At 40.7% G+C, this 20,743-nt stretch overlaps 1 protein-coding gene across 3 annotated transcripts in view; it reads right to left on the reverse strand.

Moving 5' to 3' along the window:
• Positions 1 to 3,060: 3,060 nt before the first annotated feature.
• Positions 3,061 to 20,743, reverse strand: part of LOC132106048 (gastrula zinc finger protein XlCGF57.1-like) — a 431,800-nt gene continuing 414,117 nt past the window's right edge. The window contains exons 1-3 of one of the 3 annotated variants that reach the window (XM_059511662.1): positions 12,218 to 12,320; positions 11,324 to 11,629; positions 3,061 to 4,972 (exon numbers count right to left, since the gene is read on the reverse strand). In XM_059511662.1, coding sequence (XP_059367645.1) covers positions 3,780 to 4,972; positions 11,324 to 11,564 — 1,434 coding nt within the window. In that variant the 5' untranslated portion in view covers positions 11,565 to 11,629; positions 12,218 to 12,320 and the 3' untranslated portion in view covers positions 3,061 to 3,779. Of the gene's footprint in view, positions 4,973 to 11,323; positions 11,630 to 12,217; positions 12,321 to 20,743 lie in introns of those variants that run through there. The other 2 variants (XM_059511661.1, XM_059511659.1) reach the window with 2 other exon arrangements.

Genomic DNA, 20,743 nt, shown 5'->3' on the forward strand with positions numbered 1-20,743 from the left:
CAGATAAACAATCACTGATGTTCTTTAATGAGGTCAACGATACAATAGATTATGGATCATTTGAGTTCGGAGCAACAGCTAAAACACATTTAATGTAAAAGGAGTTATTAATAAAGCTTTCAGGATTCGTTCTGGTGCTATGAGATCAACACCAACTAAAGCAATTCAAGCAGAATTAGGAGAAGTGCCCTTAGAACTGAGAAGAGATCAACTCATGCTTACATACTCGTGTCGATTACGTGGATGTACAGATGAAAACCCTACTAATAGTGTTATTCAGGAATATTGGGAGTATAACTCTTTTAAAGGGAATGGCTTTAATTGGGTAACAAAGACTAAATCAGAGGAATTTAAATTAAACAATATATTTCTTAACACTCCTACATCTATTAGTAATATTCCTGTTGTTGTTAATATTCCTGGCTGTTTCCAAAAACTGAGGTAGATTTGAATATAATAGTACTAAAGGATACATGGGAAGAGAGTGAGAAAGGACATATGGCAAGTCAATACATAAAAAGTAAATTTTTGTAATTTAGATATTTATACAGATGGATCCAAAGATGGAGAAAACAGGGTAGGCATAGGAACATACATACCAACATTGAATGTAAGTATTGGGAAAAGATTACCAGAGATGATGGCAATTGTTGTAGGGTTACAGTGGGTGGAAGAAGTAAAACCAGATAGAGTGGTATGTTGTGTTGACTCTGTAGCAGCCCTTTACAGTATTCAAAATATGAAATCTAATAGAGAAGATTTAATGCTAGAAATCCACCAAGGTTTATTTAGATTGAGGAGATTCTGCTGGGTACCTGCTCATGTAAATATAAAAGGGAATGAGAAAGAAGACAAAATGGCAAAGGAGAAGCTAAAGCAATATTTAAAAAAGAAATAATGAAGAAATGGCAGGATGTATGGGACATGGATAATACTGGAAGAAAATATTATAGTATACAGAAATGTATTAATGCACAGGGTATTAATGTAAGGAAAAGAAGGTAGGAGTCGGTTTTAACCAGATTGAGGTTTGACCATACAGAGTTAAATAAAACATTATCCAAATAAAAAAAAAAAAAAACATAAAATCAGCTTATACCTTCATAACGTTGCTTGCTTTCATCCATCTCTAAATATGAAAGGTGTAGAAATTCTCTCCATGACTAGACTACTGAATCTCCCTTTACAGTAAACTTATCCAGATATTACATACCTGCCAACCTTGAAGAAATTTTATGAGTACTACACAAACCCACCTAAATGTGCAAAACCAGCAGTTATCAATATCAAAATCAGTTTGCTAAAAACAAACAACAATTTTTTAAAAATAATTTTCCATGCATAGTGTTTAAACTTTTGCATTGTTTAACTTGTTAAAGGTTGCAGATTTGGCTTTTTTAAGTAGTGCATCACTGAAAGTCTCTTTGTAACAAATGCTGCCTTTGGAGGCAATCATGGCTTTTCTTGTCACCAGAGAACTAAACATCTCTGTGCTCATATTAATAGATTATTATTAATGTTGAAAAGAGCGGAGAATATATATATTTTTTCAGGTTTTTTCGGGGGAATAAATTGAAAGAACAGCATTGTTTGTTACATTTATATTATTTACATCAAGCTTTTGAATGGTATAGTATTGTATATTGTTATTGAAACTTCATAATATTTCACTTGATTATACATTTAATCAGGAATTATAGTTTGGAAAAAGTCTAACTAGTAAAATGTTTACACGTTATGTGAAAACTGGTACAAGTATATAAATAAATAATAAGAGACTGACTCATGTTTATGATCTCTGCTGAATAAAGTGCTTCATTCTTTTTTTCTGAGGAAATCCAATTCTCAAATACTCAACCAAATCACATTTTGGGGTGAATTATATCTTATTCCTCTCATCGCGAAGCAAATAGTAAAATAAAAATAAAAACTTTATTTAACATTAGAATCTGAATAGGGCGTTCAGCGCGGGGGCGTGGTCACAATAGAAGAAAAACGGACATCGCGTTGTTTTCATATGGATTACTTTATCACAGAATATTTGTTAGGCATCACTTGTTTCGTTTAAAAGTAGACATGTCAAGCTTTCTATAGATATCTCTCTCATGTCTCTTTGTTGAGTATTCACGGAGTTACAGTTAAATTTAATGACGTGTTTGTAAATGCAGACAAAGGCTGCAGACAGCACACCTTGTTTGTTATCTTTATTTTATAAGTGCAAAAAGTTTTGTTGTTATTATGTCTGTATACAAATAAAAGTAGATTCTTATCTGCACGATCAAAACTGAAAGTGTAATTTAAGTTCTTTTCGGGGTTATCAGGAGAAAATGACTCATAACGCGTATCCGCGTTAATCGACTCAAGAGGGTTGAACAGAACAATTCAAAAGAAAGAAAACCGACTGCTCTCTGCTTAAGTAACGTTAATCTGTATGAAATGTGCATTTCTCTGACGCGTTCACTACTGCGAAGATCGCGAGACAGCATTGTCAACTTTATCTTTGCAATCGACACCACATTGATACAGAAAACACTTGTTTATTAATAATTATATTCATAAAATATTCATAATCATTACTTTTGCCGGTTCTTTGTGACCGCTTTTAGGTGCGTTATTGGCAGCGCCACCCTTACATGTTAGCCTACATGAACGCGTGAACAGAACTGAGCTCGTCACAGCTGGACTGCTTGTTATGATGTCAAGGTCACTTTTAATATTCATAAATTCAATTAGGCTAAACATAGCCTAACTGTTACCTTTATTTTATGTTAATCAGCACCTGGCCTGTCTAAAACCTTCTAGATTTCAAGCCATTCCACCACTTTTCTAACTGCCAACTAAGCATGTGGATAGGAGGGGCAGGTGGGCGGCGGGTTAACATGCACCGCTCTGATTGGCCGACAGCTTTTCACTGTGGATCAGCAGCAGAATCAGCGTCATAGAATGCAAAAACTGAAATCGGCGAAATGCAAGACACAACAAAATGTGTACCTAGAGAGCAGCGAATCGTACAAGCGTACTTATGGGTCAAAATGCGTAAATGTTGGCAGGTCTGATATTACAACATTAAATTGAAATTAACTAAACAATAATCTAAAATACACCTACAATCAATGGGAACAAGTTATTTTGTTCGGTTTATGTCAATTTATTTGTAATCTTCCATTTACATTGTTGATTTCCCAGCAAGGTAAAAGTTTGACTACTATTTTGATTCAAAGGAATCAACACATCAAATTGAGTGACATAACTCAAAATCTGAGGGAATCTACTCTTAACTACAGCAAAGATGATTATCAGGTTTGGCCGCAGGAGTACAAATGCACAAAAGAAAAGAAAATGCCTTAAGATGAAGCAGGAAGAGATGAAGAATCATGTAAAAGAAGTAGTCATGAAGGTAACAATCAGATGTAGCATTTTTCTGAAAATGTTTTCTAGTCATATATTCAGCAAAACACAAACTGGGTCTCCCATTTGCATGGCTTTTCAGTGGATGACAAATTATTATTAAATTATTACACTGACTACAGTTGAATTGTCTTCCAAAATGAATTCCCAGATGAGTGTAGAAATCTGTCCTCCTTCTAAACCTCTTCATACGAAGGAAAATGGCAATTTCTTCTCAGAATGAGTTCACAAATGACGTTTCATGCTGCGTTGACGTGAAACTCTTCTCACACTCAAGACACTTGTAAGGTTTCTCTCCAGTGTGAACTCTCGTGTGAATCTTGAGGCTTTCTTCTCTTGTGAAACTCTTTCCACAGTGATGAAGGCTTTTCTCAGTTGTGAGTTATTACATGATCCTGAAGTTGATTCATGTCTGTGAAACTCATCTCGCACTGATTACATTTAAAACTCTTCTCTGAGTGAATCTTCATGTGACTAATAAGGTTTGCATTATATCTGAAACTCTGTCCACACTGATCACATGTGAATGGATTCTCCCCAGTGTGAATTCTATTGTGAGTCTTTAGGTTTGTTTTATTCGTGAAACTCTTCCCACACTGAGGGCAGGTGAAAGGCTTCTCTCCGGTGTGCACTCTCATGTGGGTATCGAGGCGTTTTTTCTGTGTAAATCTCTTTCCACACTGACATTCAAATGTCTTCTCTCCAGTGTGAATTTGCATGTGATTCTGAAGGTTTTCTTTTAGTCTGAAACTTTTTCCACACCGATGGCAGGTGAAAGGACTCTCTCCAATGTGAATTACCATGTGGGCATCAAAGGCTCTTTTCTGTGTAAAACACTTTCCACACTGAGAGCATATGAATGGTTTCTTTTCAGTGTGATTAATCATGTGATTCTTAAGATATCTATTTCGTGTGAAACTCTTCCCACACTGTTTGCAGGTGAAAGGCTTCTCTCCTGTGTGACTCCTCATGTGAATTTTAAGTTGACTGTTTTGTGTGAAACTCTTTCCACACTGACTACATGTGTAAGGTTTCTCTCCAGTGTGCTTTATCATGTGAGTCTTGAGCTCTGCATTTAGTCTGAAACTCTTCTCACACTGTTTACAGGTGAAGGGTTTCTCTCCAGTGTGAATTCTCATGTGGACATTAAGTTGACTTTTCTGTGTAAAGCTCTTTCCACACTGATTGCATGTGTAAGGCTTCTCTCCAGTGTGAATTTTCATGTGAGCAGTAAGGTAATATTTCCTTTTAAAACTCTTTTCACACTGAGTGCATGTGAACTGTTTCTTTTCAATGTGAATTTTCATGTGGACTTTAAGGCTTCTTTTTCGATTGAAAACTTGTCCACACTGTTGGCAGGTGTAAGGTCTCTCTTCAGCATGATTTCTTAAGTGGGAATCAAGGTTTGTAGTTTGTGTATTTTGAGCTTTTTTGGATAAGGAGGTCTTTTCAGTCTGTGAGCAACCAATCGATTCTTCCGTTTTGAAATCATGCTGTTTCTCATTTTGATCTATCTCTTGAGTGTCATTCAGTTCTTGATTCTCCTCTTTCAGTGTCATCAGGTCTGGGGTGAAAAGAGACAAATACAAGTTAACACCAGTTTAATGGCACAAAGCAACAGATTTAAAAAAATTTTAGATTAGTGCTGTCAATCAATAAAAAAAAATACTGTGAAAAAACAATGTCACAATGAATCTCCAGATTAACTAAGATTTTTAAATGTGTGATTTAATGGCATCTTTTATCAAGTAGCCTATTGTTAATGAAGACCAGTCTCTGATACAAATATATGATGCAAATGCAGAGTTGTGCAGAGTGGAGCGTGAGTGAATGCGATCATTCCTTCCTCTTTACTAGTTTTAATCATTCAATCAGTGTTTCAACTGCAGGAAGACATCAACAAACAGTGTGGAAATAAAATGTCATGTAGCATTTAATTTATCTCAGCAAATCACCAGTGTCTACAGCTCTTTAGTTTAGCAGAGAAATTAAGTCTAGAGGAGCTTTTGTGAAATATTCCACCATATACTCATATTTGACTAAATATGTTGCCCTGTTATTAAACAAGCTATGACAGCCTGTGTGGATTTGAACAGCCAGCTCCAGACACAGACGGGGAAAGTGAGCTGGCGCGCTCGTCAGATTCAGGAAGCACTGATTTCGAACGCCATTGCCTAGCATCCATCTGGCAAATCTCCGCTCTCTACCCAACAAAACGGACAAACTCCTTCGGCTCTCTCGGACAAATAAGGATTTCTCACTCTCTTCTGCTCTTTGTTTCAAGGAAACCTGGATGATGACGCCATACTGGACAGTGCGCTCCATCTGTCGGACTTTCAACTGTTCAGAGTGGACCGTGACACAGAATCAACGGGGAAATCGCACGGCGGTGGGACATGCTTTTACATAAATGAACGGTGGTGTACAGATGTAACTGTGTTAAAGAAGATGTGCTGTCTTGATCTAGAAATGCTGTTTGTCAACTGCAAGCCGTTCGATTCGCCGCGGGAGTTTCACTCGTTCATTCTGGTGAATGTTTACATCCCTCAGCTTTACAGAAACTCGCTGATCAGTTCACAGAGACGGAACAACACCCGGACTCCGTTTTAATCATTCTCAGGGACTTAAATAAAGCCAATCTCTCCCGTGAACAGCCAAAATACAGACAACACATCACATGTCCCACCAGAGACAGAGATATATTGGATCACTGTTACACCACAATAAAGGATGCATATCACTCTGTTCCATGAGCAGCTTTGGGACGTTCTGATCACTGTCTGATTCATCTTATACCGACCTAGAGGCAGAAACTAAAATCAGCTAAACCTGTATTAAGGACTGTAAAAAGATGCACTAATGAAGCAGAGCAGGATATGTGTATTCCTACAAAGACTCAACTAAATTACAACAATGACAAACCGTGGTTCGCTGCAAAACTCAGACAGGCCAAAGAAGATGCTTACAGGAAGGGGGACAATGTCTTGTATAAACAGGCTAAATACACACTGGAAAAGGAGATCAGAGTGGCAAAGAAGAATTATTCAGGAATAATAAGGACTCAGTTCACTTCCAACGACTCAGCATCAGTGTGGAAAAGTCTGAAAGAGTTCACTAACTACAAGACACCATCCCCCAGCACTGTGGAGAACCAACGACTGGCAGACGATCTGAACGAGTTTTACTGCAGGTTTGAAAGAACACCCATCACCTGCCCTGAACGCCTCTCCACACAACCATTCACACCATTAGCAACTCCTGCAACCCATCCTGAACACATCTCCAATCAAGCGCTCTCACCATTCACACCTCCTGCATCCCCCTCTCCCCCACATCTGCTATACAGATAAGCAAGGATGCGGTGTGCCAGGTCTTCCGGAAGCAGAAAAGGAAAAAAGCACCAGGCCCAGATTGTGTTACACCAGCCTGTCTGAAATCCTGTGCTGACCAGCTGGCCCCCATCTTCACACAGATCTTCAACAGATCGCTGGAACTGTGCGAAGTCCCTTCATGCTTCAAACGCTCCACCATCATCCCCATCCCAAAGAAATCCAAAATTACAGGACTACAGGACAGGCCTTTAACACGATCATCCCAAACCTCCTCCTGCCCAAACAAACTCAGCTCTCCGTGCCCACCTCCGTCTGTCAGTGGATCAACAGCTTCCTGACAGACAGGCAGCAGCTAGTGAGGCTGGGAAAATACACATCCAGCACCCGTACAATCAGCACCGGAGCTCCCCAGCGCTGCGTTCTATCCCCACTGCTCTTCTCCCTGTACACTAATGATTGCACGTCTAAAGCTGTGTTCACACCAAACGCGAATAGAGCGTCAAATTCATGTCTACCGCGCCTAGTTTGCCGCTTGAACATTTTGAGATCATTCGCTTCATTCGCGCATGAAATTAACTTCACAACAGTCGCGAATTCGCGTCATGGGGGGGTTCTGCCAGCTGACTTCACGCAGCATTTTCAACCGCCATTTTTATTCTGATAATTTTCAAAATATTACTGTTATCGTGTCATGATATGTAGTTTTAAAAGTATTTCAGTTGAGAATGTAGTTGTTTTAAACTCAAATATACGGTTTATTTATTCAGACAGCGTCTATTTAAAAAATGTGTTTGCCGATTTCTGAGATGAGCTCCATGCGATTAGCGGGAGCTCAGTGATTATGTATCCGCCCAGAGCAGCCTCACCTCGGCTAGACCTTCTGACATTTGCCGCTGGCTCTGATGTCTCTTTAGTGGTTCAAGATAAAATATAATTTGTTTGGGATAAAACGAAATGTTTCTTTTATTCAATTAATCTATTAACATGTTTTATATATATATATATAGATCCTTTTTATTCCTGTCTCTATAGAACTATGAACTTTTGTCATATAGCTCCTGTTGACTGCTTACTGACAACATCAGTTGTTCCTCCATGTTGAATGAGTGACTCCTAGCAGGCTCCTGATTGGTTAACGCGGGGCGAATTGACGGCAAAGTTCACATTTTTCAACTCAGGCGGCAGACGCAAATTTGCGTCAATTGCTAAATGCACAAAAAGCACCATTCGCGCTTAACGGGCGTTTTGCGCAGAATGCTCAATTGCGCAGAAATGCTCAATGAGGCGAATTCGTGTCTTCCGCGCCGCGCTAAACGCCTCATTCGCGTCGCGAGACCTCCAGACACGCCTTTGCATTGACTTAACATTGAAATCATTCACGCCAGACGCTCTATTCGCGTTTGGTGTGAACACAGCATAAGGTCCCCTCTGTCAAGCTCCTTAAGTTTGCAGATGACACCACACTCATCGGTCGCATTCAGGACGGAGACGAGTCTGGTTACAGACAGGAGGTTGAGCAGCTGGTTGTCTGGTTCACTCTCAACAACCTGGAGCTTAACATGCTCAAAACAGTAGAGATGATCGTGGACTTCAGGAGAAACCCCCCTGCTCTCCCCCACTCACCATCAAGAACAGCACTGTGACTGCAGTGGAGTCATTCAGGTTCCTGGGCACCACTATCTCTCAGGACCTGAAGTGGGACATTCACATTGACTCCATTGTGAAAAAGGCCCAGCAGAGGTTGTACTTCCTTCGCCAGCTGAGGAAGTTTAACCTGCCACAGGAGCTGCTGAAACAGTTCTACTCCACCATCATCGAATCCATCCTCTGCATTTCAGTAACTGTCTGGTTCAGCTCAGCTTCTAAATCTGACCTCAGAAGATTACAGAGGGTAGTCCGAACTGCTGAGTGAATCATCGGTACAACCCTCCCTTCTATTCAAGAACTGTACTCATCCAGAGTGAGCAAAAGGTATGGCAAAATCACTCTGGACCCCTCACATCCAGCACATTTTCTCTTTGAACTGTTGCCATCTGGTTGACGCTACAGAGCTCTGAGCACCAGAACGACCAGACACAGGAACAGTTTCTTCCCTCAGGCAATATTTTTTTCTTCCCTCAAAATGGAATATACCAATTTTGAGATACTGGATTTGTTATTTTCCTAAGATGCAAGTCATAACCATTAGAATTAAAACAAAAAACTCTTGAACTATTTCAGTTTGTGTGCAATAAATCAAGAATATAAATAAGTTTGCTTTTTTATTTTATTAAATTACAAAAAACAGAACTTTTCCAAGATATTCAAATTTTTTTAGGTGCACCTGTATAAGCAATAAACAGCATCATATATAAGCTCGTCTCAGTCTCTCTGAAAAAATCCTCCTGTTCCTAAAGTCTATTTAGAGTTTGTTCCTCACATCTGTTCTGTGTCTTAATGTGAAGAAGATCCAACTTGTGTGCTGCTACACGAGTTCAGGAGAAGAAACACTCATCCTAGATAAACTTCTAATGATTTACTGCTACTGAGGATGAAAGATGATGTGAAAAGTCACTATAGAGGCTTTCTTTAGTGCAACGATTAGGTGTTTGATATCAACTGTTTGTGTCGTTAAAAAACAACAGTTTGGTTTTATTATGCTGCAGTTCATTATGAAGTAACTGGTCATTAGTGCTTGCACAGACTAGTCGAGTAGTCGAGTGATTGAATACTTCAACCACTAGTCGGCGCTGTTGGAAAACAATCGACTACTCGAGTATGCATTAACCATAATGCGTACAAAGAGTTTTCAAGAACAACGTGGATTTTAGGATTACAATATAGCATGTAGCTGTTAATTTCTATGACTTTATCTATGTTGCATGAAAAATTAAAATATGTAATGTAATAATTAGGGGTGTGCTCGTAGCAGAATACTTTATTCAGAATTGCATGGATAATGACTTCAAAAATGAATAACGGACAAGTAATAATTCTACCTGAATACTGGGCTGAAGCTGGCACAGTCCGGTGTTTGCTAGATAACATTTTTTCCAGAGGATAAGCGCAATATTATACACGGACCTCAAAATTCACGCAATAGAGTGTGAAGTGAATCAATGTAAACTTTAGGAATGAAAAGAGCACAAATCAAACACAGCATTGCTGTTGTCTCTCCGTGCATCTCTCATAAAGCAGAGCTTGATAAGAATAATATCACCTATAATAATACATCATACACGTTCTATTATTGTATTTAAAAGGCAATGATTTAAACCTTAGGCTACGATCTGATACGAATGAATGGATTAAGCACAGCACAGCGCGCTACCAATCAACCAGCCGTGTTGTGCGTCAGTCTCTCAAAAACCAAATCAGTTCTCTCTCAAGAGCAGGTTAATAATGAGCTTAGACACGGATACATTTTCTACTTGTATATGTTTGCATCTTTATCTTTTGCTGGTTTGCGCGGCACACGCACATTTGTTTAGTGAAGTTCACTAAACATTAAGACTTGCTTAAAGAGCTCTGCGTAATGAAAATGTGCGCACTTAATTCAATCATGTTAAAATGATCACTAAACGTTTGTCATGACATCTCTGCTTGCATGATATTATTTTAGAAATTAATAATTATTTTAGTTTAACATGACATACATGTTCAGTGATAACTACGAAAAAAAAAGATATAACGGTCATAACGGTCTTATCAAGTAACTGTACGACGTTTTATCCGAATGCATATACGAAAAATTTTGTGATTGTTACAGATACAAATACTGGCTGTCACATGAAAATGTAAATACCGTATTTTCTGGACTTTAAGTTGCACTTTTTTTCATAGTTTAGCTGGTCCTGCGACTTATAGTCAGGTGCGACTTATTTATCAAAATTAAGTTGACATGAACCAAGAGAAATGAACCAAGAGAAAACATTACAGTCTACAGCCGCGAGAGGGCGCTTTATACTGCTCAGTGCTCCTGTAGTCTACACTGAAAACATAGAGCGCCCTCTCACGACTGTAGACGGTAATGTTTTCTCTTGGTTCTAAATAAATGCGACTTATAGTCCAGTGCGACTTATATATGTTTTTTTTCCTTGTCATGATGTATTTTTGGACTGGTGCGACTTATAGTCTGAAAAATACAGTATGTAATATTATTATTATTATTATTATATATTGTTTTTTCATTTGCAGTAGCATGAAACCACGAATAACTAGAGTATTTTTAAAATAAGAAATCTATTAGCAGAAATCACTAGTCGTGCGACTCCTACTGGTCACTGACTATATTATTTGCTCACCAAAGATCTTTAAATAAAAAACAAAAATAAATGTCATACAGTGACTCAAACAGGAGAATGTTTTCTTATTTTATAAGTAGGCTGGTTTTTCTATTTATTGTTTGTTGTAATGATCATTTACTGCTATTTACATTCAGATTTGTTCATATATTAGTCTGGAACTTGTGATGATCGCAAGAAAATCACTCACAAATAAAACAAATTTCAAGGTAAAAGCAAACACTGAGGTTTTTTTCTGTACAGCTCGACATTTTAATACGGATCAAATGATTGAGTTCAGCTTTGAGAATGAAAACCAACCTGTTTGTTCCTCAGTATCTTCATGTTTCAGACTGAATACTTCAATCTTCATGTCTTCACTCTCCTCTTTATTAAACCCCATCTGTGTTTGTTCCTCAGTATCTTCATGTTTGACTCTGAATGTTTCTTCACTTTCCTCTTTAATTAACTCAAACTTTGTTTGATCCTCAGTATCTTCTTGTTTGACTATGAATGTTTCTTCAATCTTCACGTCTTCACTCTCCTCTTTAATAAACTCCATCTTTGTAACTGTGTTGTGTGGATTTCAGTGCTTCAGGAGTTTTTCTGTGTTTTTTGACACTTGTCCTGTACAAGATTAAGAATAATTAGCTGAAAGAAATAAACACAAACTAAATCTCTGGGTGTGTATCAATCTGCTCCTGAGTTCAGTAGTCAGCACACTGGTGAGGGAGTCAGTCAGAGAGAGTTAATGGACTTACATTACCTACAAAAACAATCAAACTAGCACTCAAATAATAAAGGGACAGAAATTTATAAGTTTCATATCTGTATTAAGATCGCTATTTAGTAGTTTAGTAGATTATATTTAAGGTTCTACTTTCATAAAACCAGTTGCAGATGTTTTGTGTAAGTTACACATATTAGTGTTTACACTGTTCTGAGCAGCGTGCGGCGATTTAAAAGAGTGAATCATTTTGTGAATCATTTGATTCAGTTGACTCGGAATCTAGAAAAGGTCCGATTCTCCGTCACTCATAGACAGTAAAGAGAACTCGATTAAGATAAAATGATCCACTATATAGCGACTTGAGTGTCACTAGATAAAGCATTAATGTGTTACATTGGCAACACAATTCATTCCACATACGTTTTACATACAATTCTCCAAACGAGGTTTATTGATTTAAACACGTTAAGATTAAAAGCACACACCTTTCTTCAGTTGAATCTCAGACGCAGAAGCGCAGCGCAGCCTAATGACGTCACATCATCAGACCAAAATAAAAGTCTTCTTCTGGTATTAATGGCGGTTGGCAGACCAACTTGAAAGGTGCATTCTCGCCACCTACTGGATAGGAGTGTGGAGAGAATGATGGGATGTTCGAAAACAATAACACAAATGAACTACAGTTTTATTCCCAAATATCTTAAAGCTTGAATATTACTCTTTCATATGCATCTCACTCAATAAGTACGTGTTCTATTGTTTCAACAAGACCACATTTATCGCAATTTCCAGTTTCATGCTTCCTCTTTCTATACACCCATACAGAAGTCACATAGATTGAAATATATTTTTAATAAATGTATCTGTTTAATTTATTTATATATTTTAGATAGAAAATATATTTTATACAATATATGTAAATATATATATATATATATATGTCATTCCACGAAACTGGTACGATTTGAGTCCCTCTGACCTTTTCAAGTGTATTTTATCTATTGGGTCACCAAAATCTATTTTTTAAGTTTTTTGTATCAATTGAAATGTCTCCTTTAATAAAGTTTGAAAACATGATATACATTTTATCTTTTTATTAGAAATTACCTTGTTTTTTTCAGTTGACACCACCTATTTTGTCATGTCCCTCGTGGCCTTCTATGAAAGTGTACTTGGAATATGAACAATAAAATAAAATAACAGTCCATACATTTTGCCTTTCCCATAAATATCTATCTGTGCTTATTTGCTGTTAATTTTTTTTTTTAAGTTCATGATTATTCATTAAAATTACATTATTTAGTACTGTCCCTCAGTAACCCCTCAACCCCGTTACGCACATCATTCTCCCCCCCATAAAAATAATGAACTGATCCTTATGTGGCATCAATAACAGGAAGTGACATCATTGAAGTCTTCTGACCAACATTGTGAGCAGACACAGGCAAGTTACCACCAACTTTTATAATTTTAACTTATTTATATTGTGATATTGTCGTTGTCAAGCTTAACGACTCAAGCCTGTTACATCAAATAAAGATAGAAAACTATTACTTGTGAAAATTATGTTTGTTATTTCAACAATATACACAATTTCTTAAAATCATGCATGCCATGTGCTCCCCTGTCATTCACTACATGTGGCCATTTTGATCACAACCCCTTCACACTCAACCCTGTTACTTATTTGATCATAACGGGGTTGTGAGATTGTGATGGGGTTGTGTTTTTAACTCTTTGGTTCTGACGTTATCCAGTAATTTAAATGAATAAATATATTACTGCCTAGTAATATATTACTACCTCAGTGTTAAGTAAATTGCTCTGAAATAATTTTTTATTTAATGATATCATTGTAAACATCTACAGACATCTATGAGTCTGTGATGGCACCGACAACAACGGCGGAAAGACAGAGGCAGTATCGTGCACGCCTAAAAGCTGATCCTGAAAAAAGGGAGAAATACTTGCAAAATGAACGCCAGAGATGGAGAAAAAATGTAGAGACAGGAAAAAAGAAAGGTATAAATGAGCTAAGTGGAAGACAACAGCAGCTGAAGCGTAGAGAGTGGAGAGCAGCTTACAAAAGAAGCAAGGAGAAGAGAGAAGCACTGAGAAACGTAACTACTCCTCCACAAAGCCCAGATCATCCCCCAGAGCAGTATCCACAGCAAGGGTCTTCAAGGTAGAGCAACAGTGAGCAGTTAAGAGTTTAAGAAAATGACTAGGCTGAGTGTTAGAAAGTGTTGGAAAGTTTGAACACTTTAGAAAAAAAGTGTAGTTAATTTAGTTTGCATGTGATAGACTGAAAAAAAAAACAGATTTATGGCTGCTTGCTGTTTTGGCAGCCTTCAAACGGATAAAGATTTGTCAAGACTTTTTACCCTTCAACAGAGCCCTGATGTCTTTCATCCTTTTCCCTGTGTTATTTCCCCAATTATCCATTATCATATTCATTTCTCATCATTATTGACCAATATATTGATTGTGTTTGTAGGCAACATGTTGATGGGAAGAAAAAAAATAAGAAAAGAAAGAAACAGGCTGAAGAAGGAAATAGAAGAACTTCAGGAAAGCCTGGAAAAAGAAAGAAAACAGAAAGAAAAATACAAAAAAAGGTTCCAACGTTTAAAGAATAATTCTGATTCACCACGGTCAAAGGTGAACGAGCTAACAGCAAATTGCCCTGTAAACCCCAGAATCAGGAAGTCGTTGCTGTATCACCAATCACTAATTAAAGACATCAGTAACAAATATCAGCAGATCAACAAAGAAAGGGATAGACAGCTAATTGCAAAAGTGACAACAGGGAGAATTGTCAAAAAAATACAGGTTACAGAGATATGCTGAGGATTCCCTTGGCTTTTCGAGTAAGCGTTGGCAGCATAAGGAGAGTCTTAACTTTGAAAGGAAGAAGACCAACAGGTTCACTGATGAATTCAAGAAGAGACTGAAGATGTTCTATGTAAGAGATGATGTCAGTAGGATCACAACAGGGCTCTTGGAATTTTTTTGAGGCTAGTCATGGCAAAGGAGCCCTGGATGGTGTAGGGGGAGCCTTAAAAAGAACAGCTGACATGATGGTGGCAAAGGGGCGTGATATCCTGAATGCACACGAGCTGTTCAAGGCCTTGACTGAGACAAACACAACAGTGAAACTGTTCTTTGTAAAGAATGAAGATGTTGAGAGTGCAATGGAGAAAATGCCAAAGCAAATACCAGCAGTCCCGGGAACCATGAGAATCCACCAGGTGATTACTCTGGCTCCAGGAGAACTGATACACCGTGATGTCAGCTGCATGTGCACAACACGCAAGCAGTTTAACTGCAAGTGCTTCAACACACAGTGTTTCAGTTTTGGCCAGGAGATACCAACTGCTGTGCCTGTCCCGCAGCCAGCCAGTGAAGGGAATCCACAGACACGGGCAGAAAAGGAAATCCAGTGGGGAAGTCCAGAGCTGCTTGGGCAGTGGTGCATGCTCAAATATGATCAAGAGCTGTATCCAGGCATCATCCTTAGCACAGATGAAACACATGTCCAAGTGAAATGTATGCATCGTGTTGGGCCAAACTGATTCTTCTGGCCGGCTCGGGATGATATTCTCTGGTATCTGTTTGATGACGTCCTTGAAATCATACTACAACCAAAGCCTGTGACAAAGCGCCATGTGGAGATCTTGAAAGAGGTGTGGGCCAGACTTTGAATGCCATGTGTACATGCACACTCACTCACTCACTCACACACGCACAAGTTATATGACTTATTTTGAGGACCTATTCAGCCAGATTATAATGTTCTAATGTATACTGTTATTGTTGTTTTCACACACACGCACACACACACACACACACACACACTCTCTCTCTCTCTCTCTCTCTCTCTCTCTCTCTCTCACTCTCACTCAATGTAAAACTCAAAACTCATGAATGATTTAATACATTTCACCGGTGAGCTGTAACTGTTGTAACCGGATTGAGTTGAGAACCAGATCAGTCCGATTTGTCAGTTTATAATGTTCTAATGTAGCTGTTATTTTTGTTTTTCCCTGCAGTTGGGTTAATAAGACTCAGTTCAATTGTAATTTATATTTGTTGTCTTTCTTGGTAACATATTGAAATACAGTGTTTATAGAAAATCTTACAGTGAATTTGAGTAAAAAACAACTATTTATAAGTTAAACTGTATTTTTCTCTCACAAAAAGATCTCACCACAACTAACATCAAACACAATCTCGACATGAATACAGTAAGAGCTTTGTATAACAGCGTCATTCATTATAACGGCAGTTTGCTTACGAAAAATAACCATGGTTTTATTATAGTAAAACTGTAGTAACCCATGTTTTTTTGGCGTATTGACTGCCATTTGTATAACCACAGATTTACTACAAATACCATGGTTAAACAATGGTTAATATAGCTAAACTATGGTTAATTTGTGGTTACCATGGTTTAACTATAGTAACCATGATGTTTTGGTTTTATTTGTAATAACACCATGGTTAATTTTCATAAGGGCAAGTGTGAAGATAAACTTGCGACGTGTGATTGACAGCTCCAAACAATATAAAGGGAGCGTTCTTTGATTGCTGTCTGTAGTTTAATCCCAATTTAAATAACTGATTTGTTTCATGCTACTAAGAGAAAGAATGTGAAGTTGATCGTTTACTGGCTCACTGGTTACTGGTTCACTGGCTAGATTCACTGATGCATAAACAGTATTAAACGATTTAGAATGAAAGTCTGTGTGAACTTGAATAATTAGCTACACATCACTGATCACAGATCAGACATCACTGAACACGGTTACTCACGGTCTGTGCCGGTGCTGTCAAATCCATATCGTAAAAGTCTGTTTGTAAAGCCTATGCTGACATTGCGACTGAATTAAAATGCAAATGTTTGGGCGGGCAAAGCAGAGAAAGGGGAGGTAACCTTTCCCCTTATGACGTCATACAGGGAAGATTCCAGATCGTCCCGGCTCTCGTTTTCTCAAAGGCAGAGCAGGACACCCAGAGCTCGGTTAACACCTATCGAAATTTCTAGGGGGACCATAAACAGGTTGGAAGAGCATTGTGCTATCAAGCACAAGGTTGGGGGTTCGATTCCCCGGGAACACATGATAGGTAAAAATTTCCTGGAGAAGATCTTCAACAAGAGGTCCACTCCAAACTCTGCTGCACGGTCTTCAGCATGGAAGAATATAGGAACATAATTTGTCACAGAGCCAACAATACGTAGTATACAACGTCAGATTTTTTTGAAATAACAGAATATTTATATTTTTAGGTTTTAAAGATGCATGATGATATAGGTTAAATAAATTGTGAAAATGCATATGAAGTTATTTAACAAAGTTTCTCAGATCCCCTTTGTTTCCTAAATCTCTATCAGCAGCTCCCATTAGAGGGCTTTTTTCTGACACTCTTAAAACCACAGTTAAATTTTGTATCAATATTTGTCTACAATGAAAGATAAAAACATGTTTGGAATAGTTTTAGCCCATTTTAGTTCATTTAATTGGATTAACACTACAGTGCATACTTTTAGGTTAAATTAATTTGCTTATTTCAATTCATCCAAGGGATGGTTTATATATATATATATATATTGTGGCGGGGTGAAGTAGGACACGACTCGAGGATGAAGGGTGGACTTTATTAATAGAAAGGGTTGTGGAAGGCGTTGCTGTGAGGCGGTTTGGTGCTCGGCGTCTTGGCTATGGGTGCGGTGGTGCAGTGTAGGTCCGTGCTCTCCTGTGGGTGTTTGGGCTGGCGGTCACACGCTGCTCTATGCGGGCAAAGGGAAAGTCAAGATTAGCCGAGTCTTGCGGAGACATCTCTCACCTCTGCCCGCTTGCGAGGTTTATATGAGCAGCGGCTGATGGGGCACAGGTGTGGCCGCTCAGCCCGTGATGAGCAGGTGCAGGTGTGCCTGCTCCATTTCCAGGGCGGCGCTGATGAGAGCTCGGGACACGTGTCACACACGTGTGAAGTGGCGGGCGAGGAGGTAATTGTCACAGTGTCTTGGTTGTGTTCCCGGGGTTTCCACTAGATGTCTCCCTTTCCCACGGTGTCTGTCACTTTATGAACTTCTGTTCCCTTATTTGGTCACCTTCCTCCTTGTATGGGTTAATTGATTATTCCCCACCTGTCTCCAGTTCCCTCATTACCTTCTGTGTATTTATACCCGGTCTGTCTTAGTATGTGTCACGGAGTCCTTGTCTAATGTCTTGTCTTTCCGTAGTCTTGATCCTGCCTTGTGTTTTGTCCATTCTTGTTTATTTGGATTCTCTGGTTTTGACCCTGCCTGGACTGTTTACCCTTTTGGATTGCCCCTAAATAAACACCATACCTGCAATTGGTTCCCTCTCCTGTGTTTTCTGTAACACCGAACGTGACAGAAGGACTCCGTCATTCTAGGAACCAACGGTATGTCGTTTTTCCGTTCCCCAGCCAAGATGGCGGAGCGGCGAGCCAAGTATCTTCGGTTGATCGCCCTCCGCCAAGAGGGCAATGAAGTGGGGACCCTGGCTCAGGTGTTCTGGTCCCTGGCCGAGGGCATGGGTTACAACGATGCGGCCCTAAAGGACTATAAAGGACTTAATGGCGGGCTGGATGATCCAGTGTCTCAGGAGGAGATGGCGCAGTTAGAGACACTGGAATTCTGGGAATTTTTGCGCTACCTGCAGCATCGGCTTCGGTGGGATGCCCCAGCCACTTCTGTCTCTTCCGGCGGGGTGGTCGTCAGCCCAGCACCACTGCCCAGGATGGCAACCAGCCAAGCGCCACAACCCAAGATGGCCGCCAGTCCAGCCCCACTGCCCAAATTGGCTACCAGCCCAGCGCCACAACACAAGATGGCCGCTAACCCAGCGCCAATGCCCAAATTGGCCACCGGTTCAGCGCCACAGCCCAAGATGGCCGTCATCCTAGCGCCACAGCATAAGATGGCCGTCCGTCCAGCGCCACAGCACAAGATGGCCGTCCGTCCAGCGCCACAGCACAAGATGGCCGTCAGTCCAGCGCCACAGCACAAGATGGCTGCTAACCCAGCGCCAATGCCCAAATTGGCCACCGGTCCAGCGCCACAGTACAAGATGGCTGCCAGCCTAGCGCCACAGCACAAGATGGCCGCTAACCCAGCGCCAATGCCCAAATTGGCCACCGGTCCAGCACCACAGCACAAGATGGCCGTCTGTCCAGCGCCACAGCACAAGATGGCTGTTTGCCCAGCACCGCTGCAAAGGATGAGAGTCTCAGCTGACCCTCCGGAGTCAAGTCAGGTTCCAGTTGACCCTCCAGAGTCAAGTCAGGTTCTGGTTGACCCTCCAGAGTCGAGTCAGGTGCCAGTTGACCCTCCAGAGTCGAGTCAGGTGCCAGTTGACCCTCCAGAGTCGAGTCAGGTGCCAGTGCACCCTCCAGAGTGGAGTCAGGTGCCAGTGCACCCTCCAGAGTGGAGTCAGGTGCCAGTGCACCCTCCAGAGTCGAGTCAGGTGCCAGTGCACCCTCCAGAGTCGAGTCAGGTGCCAGTGGACCCTCCAGAGTCGAGTCAGGTGTCAGTGAACTCTCCAGAGTCGAGTCAGGTGTCAGTGAACTCTCCAGAGTTGAGTCAGGTGCCAGTGAACTCTCCAGAGTCGAGTCAGGTGCCAGTGAACTCTCCAGAGTCGAGTCAGGTGCCAGTGAACTCTCCAGAGTCGAGTCAGGTGCCAGTGAACTCTCCAGAGTCAGGGCTAGTCACCGCTGATCCTCCAGAGTCAGGGCTAGTCACCGCTGATCCTCCAGAGTCAGGGCTGGTCACCGCTGATCCTCCAGAGTCAGGGCTGGTCACCGCGGATCCTCCTGAGTCAGGGCTGGTCAACGCGGATCCTCCTGAGTCAGGGCTGGTCACCGTGGATCCTCCTGAGTCAGGGCTGGTCACCGCGGATCCTCCAGAGACTAGGCTGGTCCCCGTTGACCTTTCAGAGTCAAGTCAAGTCACCGGTGATCTTCAAGGACTGAGTCAAGTCACCGGTGATCTTCAAGGACGGAGTCAAGTCACCGGTGATCTTCATGAACAAAGGCAAGTCACCTCTGATCTTCATGAACAAAGGCAAGTCACCATTGATCTTCATTTGCAAATGCAAGTCACCAATGATCTTCATGAGCAGTGTAAGGCCAGCACCAATCTCCTGGAATCTTCCGCCCGGACCACACGGTTGTGGTGGTCTTCTGCTCCGCCCTGGGGGGCTTCATGTTGTTTTTTGCTTTTTGTTTTTGTGTTCACTCCTGTCCCTGTTCCTCTCTGTTAGCCTGGCCCTCCGTCCCTCCCCCTGAACCTCCTCCAGTACCTCCCTCCTGGTCTCCCAGGTTTGTGTTTACACTTCTGGTGTCTGTTCCCTGTGGTTTTTTTCCCTGTCCCTCCTTCCCTCCTCCTGAGCCTCCACCTGTCCGCCTCCCTCCAGGTCTCTGTTTTTTGTCTGTCGTGGAGCGTCTGGAAGCCGCTCCGTAGAGGGGGGTATTGTCACAGTGTCTGGGTTGTGTTCCCGGGGTTTCCACTAGATGTCTCCCTTTCCCACGGTGTCTGTCACTTTATGAACTTCTGTTCCCTTATTTGGTCACCTTCCTCCTTGTTTGGGTTAATTGATTATTCCCCACCTGTCTCCAGTTCCCTCATTACCTTCTGTGTATTTATACCCGGTCTGTCTTAGTATGTGTCACGGAGTCCTTGTCTAATGTCTTGTCATTCCGTAGTCTTGATCCTGCCTTGTGTCTTGTCCGTTCTTGTTTATTTGGATTCTCTGGTTTTGACCCTGCCTGGACTGTTTACCCTTTTGGATTGCCCCTAAATAAACACCATACCTGCAATTGGTTCCCTCTTTTGTGTTTTCTGTAACACCGAACGTGACAGTAATACCTGAGCTCCAGGACTGCCCACTTGATGGCCAATGCTTGTCTCTCCACCGTGGCATACTGTTGTTCTGCAGGGGTCAGCTTTTGGCTTATGAACATCACCGGGTGTTCATCACCGT

This window comes from Carassius carassius, chromosome 26, assembly GCF_963082965.1.
Source record: "Carassius carassius chromosome 26, fCarCar2.1, whole genome shotgun sequence".
Classification (NCBI taxonomy): domain Eukaryota; kingdom Metazoa; phylum Chordata; class Actinopteri; order Cypriniformes; family Cyprinidae; genus Carassius; species Carassius carassius.